The 10,574-nt window shown below is 53.1% G+C and overlaps 1 protein-coding gene across 1 annotated transcript in view; it reads left to right on the top strand.

Annotated features, from left to right (window-relative positions):
- Window positions 1–5,773: 5,773 nt before the first annotated feature.
- The window catches only part of LOC307079793 (plexin-A1-like), a gene marked incomplete at its 5' end in the record, with an annotated part of 107,913 nt that continues 103,112 nt past the window's right edge, over window positions 5,774–10,574 (top strand). The window contains 1 exon segment of the mRNA XM_079742299.1: window positions 5,774–6,949. Within this exon segment, the coding sequence (XP_079598425.1) occupies window positions 5,774–6,949 (1,176 nt within the window).

Genomic DNA, 10,574 nt, shown 5'->3' with positions numbered 1-10,574 from the left:
AATAATAAAAAGATGTACAGATTCCTTTCTGTTGGCAGAATGTGAATGATTCAGCGACAAAATTCTCTCGTTAATTTCCTTCTGTCCCCTCGGTTTCCCCCCTGTGTCTCCCCCTTCTATCTCGACCAATAAAATATCTTCTCTATCGCCTCCCCGTCCTCTCGCTCTCTCTCCTGCTTTCTCTCCCCTCATTCTTTCGCTTCCAACCTCTGTCTTTCTCTATCTCCCCCTCCCTCCCGCCACCTGCCTCTCCGAGATGGATCCCACCATCCTCCGTTCCTCTCCCATCTTCTCTCTCTCATGTTCGTTTTCTTAGCTGCTAAGTGTTCAGTGTGGTGGAGCAGGGTCCATGAGCTGACCCCTGATCAGCAGTTGGGGTCCTGGTCAGGGTAACACTCATCCCAGTACCTTAACACTCATCCCAGTACCTGAACACCCATCCCAGTACCTTAACACTCATCCCAGTACCTTAACACTCATCCCAGTACCTTAACACTCATCCCAGTACCTTAACACCCATCCCAGTACCTTAACACTCATCCCAGTACCTTAACACCCATCCCAGTACCTTAACACTCATCCCAGTACCTTAACACTCATCCCAGTACCTTAACACTCATCCCAGTACCTTAACACCCATCCCAGTACCTTAACACTCATCCCAGTACCTTAACACTCATCCCAGTACCTTAACACTCATCCCAGTACCATAACACTCATCCCAGTACCTTAACACTCATCCCAGTACCTTAACACTCATCCCAGTACCTTAACACCCATCCCAGTACCTTATCAATCATCCCAGTACCCTAACACTCATCCCAGTACCTTAGCACTCACCCCAGCCCCCATAACAAACATGGCGGTGCATTCCATCACATGCCCACAGCCAGCTTACTGAAAACCTCAGAACCCATTACTTCTGTCGTTGAGTCTGTTGCTGCTCTCTTCCTCGTCCTCTTCCTCGTCCCCTGTTTTTGTTGTGGTTGTTGTTGTTTGTGCCGGGAGGACACGATCGCCCGGCGACAACAGGTGCTCTGCGTGGAAACCCTTGAAGACGACAGATGGTCTTTTGTGGAGATTACATCCAGGATGGTTTTTATCATGCAAACGTAGTGAGCAGCGTTTCAGATTTCAGCTGAATCGCTTTGCTGCCAGCAGCCACGTTAACCCTTTGGTTTCACTCTGTTTATTTATCTCTCACTGCTGCTGCCAGGACTGAGCCAGACGTAGAGTCACACACACACACACACACACACACACACACACACACACACACACACACACACTGTTCAACTGTCTCGACGCCACAGAAACTACGACTGCACCTGTCAGCTTTAAAGCTTGTGTGTGTGTGTGTGTGTGTGTGTGTGTGTGTGTGTGTTTCACAGGCTGACTCATCCTATCGTTATTTTACCTATTGTCATGAAAGAACCAAACAGTGTCAGTGTCTCTTAAGGTGTTTGTCTGTGTGCATGTGTGTGTGTGTGTCAGACATAGACAATCTGTGTGTGTGTGTGTGAACAACTATCTGCTTGGCTGGTACTGATGTTTGGAAACGAAAAGCAACATCTGCAGTCAGATTAACTGCTGCTAGAGTGTGTGTGTGTGTGTGTGTGTGTGTGTGTGTGTGTGTGTGTGTGTGTGTGTGTGTGTTTGAGCAGCTGTTTCCAGGGTGACAGTTAGTGGTGGAATGTCGGTATCTATCTGTCACACACAAACACACACATACAGACCCCCCCCCAAGCCCCTACAAGCAAAGTTAGACAGTACAGAGACAGGTCATTAAGGAGCAGGTAGGGGTTAGACAGTACAGAGACGGGTCATTAAGGAGCAGGTAGGGGTTAGACAGTACAGAGACGGGTCATTAAGGAGCAGGTAGGGGTTAGACAGTGCAGAGACAGGTCATTAAGGAGCAGGTAGGGGTTAGACAGTACAGAGACGGGTCAGTAAGGAGCAGGTAGGGTTAGACCGTACAGAGACAGGCCACGGTCTCAATGGAGACTGTGGACATTGGGGATCGAACCCAGAACCCTTCAGCAGGGAGCTGCTAGGACGAGGCGTGTCCGTTGGCCTCCGAGCCGGTGACCCCGAAGGGGTTAACCTCACGGCCAGAGAGAGGGGGGGGGGGGGGGGCGGGGGATATGAAAGAGGCTGTGTGTGTGTGTGTGTGTGTGTGTGTGTGTGTTTTGGGAGTTAATTTGAATGTGTCTGTCATGGTCTGGGGGGTGGTGTGTGTGTGTGTGTGTGTGTGTGTGTGTGTGTACTGTGACGTGATGAAGTCAACCAAGTGTCTTATTGAGTGTGTCAGCCTCTCATTTCCCATACAGCTCTGTGTGTGTGTGTGTGTGTGTGTGTGTGTGCGTGCATGTGCGCACCATATGCTCAGTGTGTGTGTGTGTGTGAGCAGACAGTGGCCTCATTGTGTGTGTGACGGCTTACTGTACCGTCACGTGGGCTCTGAGGAGCACATGAAAGACAGCATTGACCCAGTCCGGAGGGAGGCAGGGGCGAGAGACATTCACAAAGGAGAGAGAGAGAGACATAGACAGATGTGAGAGAGAGATACACAGAGGAGAGAGAGAGGGAGAGAGACATAGACAGATGAGAGAGAGAGAGAGAGAGAGGGGGGGGGAGAGAGAGAGGGGGGGGGGAGAGAGAGAGAGAGAGAGAGATACATAGAGGAGAGAGATGGGAGAGAGACATACACAGAGGGAGGGAGAGAGACATACACAGAGGTAGAGAGAGAGGGGAGAGAGACATACACAGAGGGAGAGAGAGAGAGTGGAGAGACATAAACAGAGGAGAGACAGTGAGGGGAGAGAGACATACACACAGGAGAGAGATAGACAGAGGGAGAGTGGAGAGAGACATACACAGACGGAAAAAGCGAGTGACTCACCGAGATGTAGAGATACAGTATATATTTTCACTGAGGGAGAGAGAGAGTGGGGGTCGGGAGAGGGCAAGATCAAGAGAGAGAAAGGGAGATGGAGGATGGCAGGGAAATAGAGAGAGAGAGAGAGAGAGAGAGAGAGAGAGAGAGAGAGAGAGAGAGAGAGAGAGAGAGAGAGAGAGAGAGAGAGAGAGAGAGAGAGAGAGAGAGAGAGAGAGAGAGAGAGAGAGAGAGAGAGAGAGAGAGAGAGAGAGAGAAGTTCAAAGGGATGGAGAGGTAGAGCAGAATGTGGGCTGGCACTGAGGACCGGAGGAGAAGAGGAGAGAGGAGGAGAGATGAAGAGATGAGAAGACTGTTAGCATTCCTCTGTAGCGCTCCGTGTTTCCCGTGCGCTGTAACAGCAGTACTGTTGAGCTGGCGTTCCTTCATCAGGGTCAGCAGCCTGCTTGTCTGGACTCCGGCTCCTCTCAGCCTGGCTGCTCTACAACATCAACGCTGACCCCTGCCTGTCTGCAGCTCTACCACGGGAGGGAGGGAGAGAGAGTGGGGGAGAGAGCGAGAGGAGAGGGGGGAGAGAGAGACAGAAATTTAGAGAGAGAGTCAGCGAGACAGAGACAGAGAGAGGGAGGGGAGAGAAAGAGTTAGAGGGACTAAGAGAAAGAGAGAGAGAGAGTTGGAGATGGAGGCAGTGCTAGAGAGAGAGGGGATGGTCTGATTTAGTGTGACAAACTTTTATCCCTGCGTTGATCCACGGTTCATTCATGTGTTCACGGATGGATTTCATTTCTCGTCGTTCCGTTGTCTCTTCCGTTGTTTCCATCTCTGACTAAGGGGATTTCGACGTCTTCACGGCAGGGGGTGACGCCCACGCTGCTCGTTAGAGACACACACACACCTGGCCTCCCCCCCCCCCGCCTGTGGATCCCACCAATCACAGCGCAGCATGTGGAGCTCCGCAGGGGGCCAGAGGTTCCTGTTAGGCTGCACTGCCTGTGATCTCTCTGCTGCAGAGCAAACTCAAACTGTCTGTTCCTCTCCTTTCCTCGCCATCACTCACTCTCTCACTCTCTCACTCACTCTGTGCAGCACTAAAGTCCCTCTCTCGCTCTCTTGCTTTCTCTGTCTCTGTCTATGTCTCTCTCTCTCTCTCTCTCTCTAGCTCTCTCTTGCTCTCTAGCACACTGTATCTCTCTCTCTAGCTCTCTCTCTCACTGATTCTCTCTCTCTAGCTCTCTCGCACACTGTATCTCTCTTTCTATCTCTCTCTCACTGTATCTCTCTCTAGTTCTCTTGCACACTGTTACTCTCTCTTGCTCTCTCTCTGCCTCTCTCTAGCTCTCTCGCTCATTGTAACTCTCTCTAGCTCTCTCGCTCACTGTATCTCTTCAGCTCTCTTGCTCACTGTATCTCTCTCTCTTTCTCTGACACTTTATCTCTGCCTCCCTCCAAAGATAAAGGGAGGGTGGATATATTTTTCTGCATTGAATTCATAAATAGCATATTAACTTTGGTGCTATTAAATAAATAAACACAGCATGTGTTCGCTGGTTCTATTAAATAAGTAAACAGTGTATAGGTCCTAGCCATAGCTTTGTAATATGTGGAATCTGTACTCTTTCTGCACTAGTCACAGCTAACAAAACACATGGATGGGTGTGTGTGTGTGTACATGCACGTGCGTGTGTATATGCAGGTGCCCATGTGTGTGTGTATGTGTGTGCGCACTTGTGTCTACTGTGCACATGTCTGTCTAGTGTGCATGTGTTTGGTGTATGATTGAGTTTGTCTGTCTAGTGTCGTGTGTGTGTGTGTGTGGATGTTTGTCTAGTGTGCGTGTTTGTGGGGTGTGTTTGAGTGTGTGTGTGTGTGTGTGTGTATGTGTGTGTGTGACGAATTTCTAGAGTGCGTGTGCGTGTGTGCTTTTTGTGTTTTTTTAGTGTGTTTGTGCGTGAGGAATGTCTAGAGTTTGTATTGGACAAATGCATGCGTGTGTGCGTGCGTGCCTGCGTGTGTGTGTGTCTGTGCGCACGTGCACCTCATTTCTCCAGACAAGTGGTTTCCAGCAGGACAGCAGCGGGTCCTTTCTTCCTCTCGTCCTCCTCCACAATAAAAGCGCCCAGCGTGTGCCAAGCAACACAGGTCGATAAAAGCCCACTTTAGTGCCGCTGTTTGCTGTTCTTAAAACCGGAGGACAAACACAGAGCGTCTTGGGGTTTAACTGCATCTAAATAATATTTAGTTGACTGTGTCCTAACAAACAGACAGTTGGCTGTTAGTAATGGATCTTCATATTCGTAAGCTCCTTTTTACGAAGCTCTTTACGGAAGGCCCTCCAGCTCAAGGAGGGCCTTCCGGGGATGTGGGGGGCTACGAGGGCATTGAACCCTGAACCTTTTGGAGGGTCCAGCCCCTACACCCGCCCGCCCGCTTTGACTTTTCCCCTCATGCAAATGTTGTTGGTTCTCTTACGGTCTGTGAGGTTTGTCCTGTTGTGTGAGAGTGTGCTCCGTCTGGTGTCTCTGATAGTCTCTCTGATGGTCTCTCTGGTCCGTGTCTGATGGTCTCTCTTATTGTCTCTCCTCAGGGCTGGTGGGGGACACCAGAAGACGAGGACGGGAGGACAAGCGCGTGGACCGCAGGATTTAAACCAGGAAGTGGACAAATCGGACAGGAAGTCCATTACGCTGAAACGCAACGTCTGCCGCCAAGGAGTACACACACATTACACAATACACATCAACGCACACACACACACACACACACACACATATACACGTGCATTCAAACATACACACACACACACACACACACACACACACACACACACACACACACACACACACACACAGGGAGTGCCCCCCTTTTCCACGGCCCACCATGGCCCCCCATCCCACCCCGCTCCTCCTCATCCTCCCCTTCGTCACCCTCACCCTCGCCTCCCCCCCGCCCACCCCCCAGGCCTCCCCCTTCCCCTCCTTCTCGCCGCCCGAGGGCGGGCTCACCCACCTGGCGGTCCACAACAAGACGGGCGAGGTGTACCTGGGCGCCGTCAACTGGGTGTTCAAGCTGTCGCCCAACCTGACCAAGCTGCGCAGCCACGTGACCGGGCCCGTCACGGACAACCCCCGCTGCTACCCGCCGCCCTGCGTGCAGTCCTGCCCCCACGAGCTGGCCCAGACGGCCAACGTCAACAAGCTGCTGCTGCTGGACCCGGCGCACAACCGGCTGATGGCGTGCGGCAGCACCTCGCAGGGCATCTGCCAGTTCCTGCGCCTGGAGGACCTCTTCAAGCTGGGCGAGCCGCACCACCGCAAGGAGCACTACCTGTCGAGCGCCGCCGAGCCCGCCACCATGTCGGGCGTGGTGGTCCCGCCCAGCCCCTTCGGCGGCGGCGGCGACGGCGGCGGCAAGTTCTTCGTGGGCACGCCCATCGAGGGCAAGTCGGAGTACTTTCCCACGCTCTCCAGCCGCCGGCTGACGGGCAACGAGGAGAACGCCGACATGTTCAGCTTCGTGTACCAGGACGAGTTCGTGTCGTCGCAGCTCAAGATCCCGTCGGACACGCTGTCCAAGTTCCCCGCCTTCGACATCTACTACGTGCACGGCTTCCACAGCGAGCAGTTCGTGTACTACGTCACCCTGCAGCTGGACACGCAGCTGACGTCGCCCGACGCCAGCAGCGAGCGCTTCTACACCTCCAAGATCGTGCGGCTGTGCGTGGACGACCCCAAGTTCTACTCGTACGTGGAGTTCCCCGTGGGCTGCACGGTGGGCGGCACGGAGTACCGGCTGATCCAGGACGCCTACGTGGCGCGGCCTGGCGCCAAGCTGGCGCGGGCCCTGGGCGTGGAGGAGCAGGAGGAGGTGCTCTTCACCGTGTTCGCCCAGGGCCAGAAGAACCGCGCCCGGCCCCCCAGGGAGACGGCGCTCTGCCTGTTCACCCTGCGCCGGGTCAAGGAGCGCATCAAGGAGCGCATCCAGTCGTGCTACCGCGGCGAGGGGAAGCTGTCGCTCCCCTGGCTACTCAACAAGGAGCTGGCCTGCATCAACTCGGTGAGCCCGGCACGCACACAGGCACATGGGGAGGAGGGCACGCACGCACGCACGCACGCACACACACACACACACACACACACACACACACACACACACACACACACACACACACACACACACACACACACACACACACACGCAGGCACATGGGGAGGAGGGCACGCACACACACACACACACACACACACACACACACACACACACACACACACACACACACACACACACACACACACACACACACACACACACACACACACACACAGGCACATGGGGAGGAGGGCACGCACACACACACACACACACACACACACACACACACACACAGGCACATAGGGAGGAAGGCAAGCACACAGGCACATGGGGAGGAAGGCACACACACACACACACACAGGCACATAGGGAGGAAGGCACGCACACAGGCACATGGGGAGGAAGGCACACACACAAACACACACACACACACACACACAGAGGCCGGAGGAAGGCACACACACAAACACGCACACAGGCACATGGGGAGGAAGGCGCAGCACACACACACACACACACACACACACACACACACAGCACACACACACACACACACACACACACACACACACACACACACACGCAGAGGCAGGGAGGAAGGCACACACACAAACACGCACACAGGCAGGGAGAAAGGCACACGCACACAGGGAGGAACACACACGCATACACGCACGCAGGCAGGCACAAACACACACACACAGGCAGGAACGAACACACACACAAGTACGCATGCAGGAACGCATACGAGCACACACAAAAGCACACACGTATGCACGCACCACTGTCATGCCTGAAGCCATAGGTGGCCAATGTCTCTCATTGTCTTCATCTCCCATCTCTCGCTCGCTCTCTCGCTCGCTCTCTCGCCCACATCGCTCTCACGCTCTCTCGCTTTCTCGCTCTCTCATGCTATCCTATCCTCGCTCCTTGACTCCAACACCTTTAAAGTTTTCACAAGGGTGTGTGTGTGTGTGTGTGTGTGTGTGTGTGTGTGTGTGTGTGTGAGGAAAGGTGCCGAGTGCATTAAAACACGGTAGATGTACACATACACACACACCTGATGAATAATTCACCCGGGCTCACCTTTCGTTATTCAGTGGCTGCTCCTTAACAACCTGCTATAAATCTTCAGTTTGCTCACTGCCTCTCCCTCTCTGTCTCTCTGTCTCTCTCGGTCGTGCTCTCTCGCTCTCTGTCTCTCACTCTCCTCCTTTTTACACCTTTTTGGTCCCCCTTAAATTCCTGTCCCTCTCGCTTAAGATATTCTCTCACTCAATTATATCATGTTCCTTCTGTCCCTGTCTTTTTATTCTAGTAGTCTAGTCTCTAGTAGACTAGTTTCTAGTAGGTTAGTGTCTGGTAGTCTAGTGGCTAGCGGTCTAGTAGACTAGTTGCTAGTAGTCTAGTGGTCTAGTGGCTAGTAGGCTAGTGTCAAGTAGTCTACTGGCTAGCAGTCTGATAGACTAGTTGCTAGTAGTTTAGTAGCCTAATGGCTAGTAGTCTAGTGTCTAGTGTCTGGTGGTCTAGTTGCTAGTAAACTAGTTTCTAGTAGTCTAGTGGCTAGTGACTAGTTGTCTAGTGGTACAGTGGCTAGGTTGTTTGGCCCCCAGCCGAAAGCCCCCGGGGTCGATCCCCCACTGTCCTCAGGTCCACCTGAGGGCGTCCTAGAGACAGCTGAACACCTTCTGGCTCCTAAGTCCCTAAAAAGTCACTTTGGATAAAAATGTAAGAATTGACAGCTACTGTTTTGCCATCATAGCAACGGGCGTTGTGCGTCGTACGTTTCATTATGTGGTTCTTTAATGAAGGGGAGGGGGTTCTGGGCATGGCGCCACCCAGAAAGTTCTATACGTGTATAGTTATGCTTCTGGGGCCGACGGTCACGTGACTCTGTCCTTTATGGCCATCTGTCGCGGCGCTGGTGATCGATGAAGGTCGTGTCAACCCCACCCCTCCCTCCCCCCCCCTCCCTCCCCCCTGAGGTGTCTATGATGAATGAAGCGCCTCCCCCACTTTCACCCCCCAGACCTCAACCCAAACATCGTAATTTGCACCATATGTCGACGGCGAGGCGACGCACACGCCCCGCGCCGACGTATAAATCTGCGGCTTTGTCTTTCACCTCCACCTCCGGCTCCACCCATCCTCCCACTGACACCGCCGCCCCCGGCCTGTTCAGCACTGGGGGAGGCGGAGGTCAGGACGTGTGCACCGGTGGCGCTAAATCTGTCACGCCGGGCCGCACGCCCCACTTGGGCCAAGGTTTACGGGACTTTTGGGGAGTTTCTCCTGCAGAGGAGCTTCAGAGGGGAGATGGATGCTCCTCCGGGCTCCTGACCTGTTCACGCACACATGGATGGTGAGCGGCTCACACACGCATGGAGAGCGTGGCTCACGCACGCATGGAGAACGTGGCTCACACACACATGGCTGTTGCGGCTCACACACGCATGGAGAGCGTGGCTCACACACACATGGAGAGCGTGGCTCACACACACATGGCTGTTGCGGCTCACACACACACACACGCACACACACACACACACACACACACACACACACACACACACACACACACACACACATCAGGACAACCTTTTCCTTCCAGGCCTGAGACTGAAAGTCTCTTTCATGTGTGTTCAGTGCATATTGTTGGCGTTAGTGTTTTAGCATCTTTAAACTTTGTGACTCACATTAGCATTTTAGGCATTGCTAGCGTACCGCCTAGCGTGGGCTTGCCGTCTTATCGCTTTCACCCGACTGATGGTTTTTGGCAGGAGGCTACATTAGCGCTGTTAGCATGGCGAGCAGAGTTCTGAGGTTGAGCTATCACCAGTAGGTTAAGAAGTTCAGAGGCGGTAGCTCAGCTATTTGCTATTTAAAATTACCATAGAAAGAAGACAATATGCGTGTTGAAGGGGTAGACCTCAGCGTATTTGCATAAAGATGATACAAGGTGTGTGTGTTTGTGTGTGTGTGCTGCTGCACTTGTATCTGTGCATAAAACAATTGAACAACAAATGAATCACTAGTGTAGGAAAATAGGCATATAAAAAGAGCAAAGGACACACACACACACACACACACGCACACACACACACACACACACACACACACACACACACACACACACACACACACACACACACACACACAGAGCATCTCTTTTTCTCAAACACCTTCAAATGCCAATCATACTCATTCATATTTAGTAGTGTGGCCTGCACTGTAAAATATACCTTCACCCACATATTTATTATCTTCAAAGTGTGTGTGTGTGTGTGTGTGTGTGTGTGTCTGTGTGCGCCTGCATCCATGCGTTCACTTCTGCCTTTTCTTCTGCGTCCCGAATGGCTAGAAGCGTTTCTCCTTCCTGTCCATACTCGCGAGGCCGTGACTCTGCAGCAGGTCAAGGTACCCCAATAAGGGTCCCCCACAGCCCACCCGTCTCCCTCGTCTCTCCCCCTCTCTCCTCTGTCTCTCCCTCGTCCCTCCCTCGTCCCTGCCCCCTGTCTCCTCCTCATCCCCTCTCTCGCCACTGTCTCTCCCTCGTCCCTTCTTCTTCTCTCTCCCTTGTCCCTTTTCT

Source organism: Pollachius pollachius (genome assembly GCF_949987615.1).
Source record: "Pollachius pollachius genome assembly, chromosome: 8".
NCBI classification, from domain to species: domain Eukaryota; kingdom Metazoa; phylum Chordata; class Actinopteri; order Gadiformes; family Gadidae; genus Pollachius; species Pollachius pollachius.
This window is presented reverse-complemented; position numbering and strand designations above follow the sequence as displayed.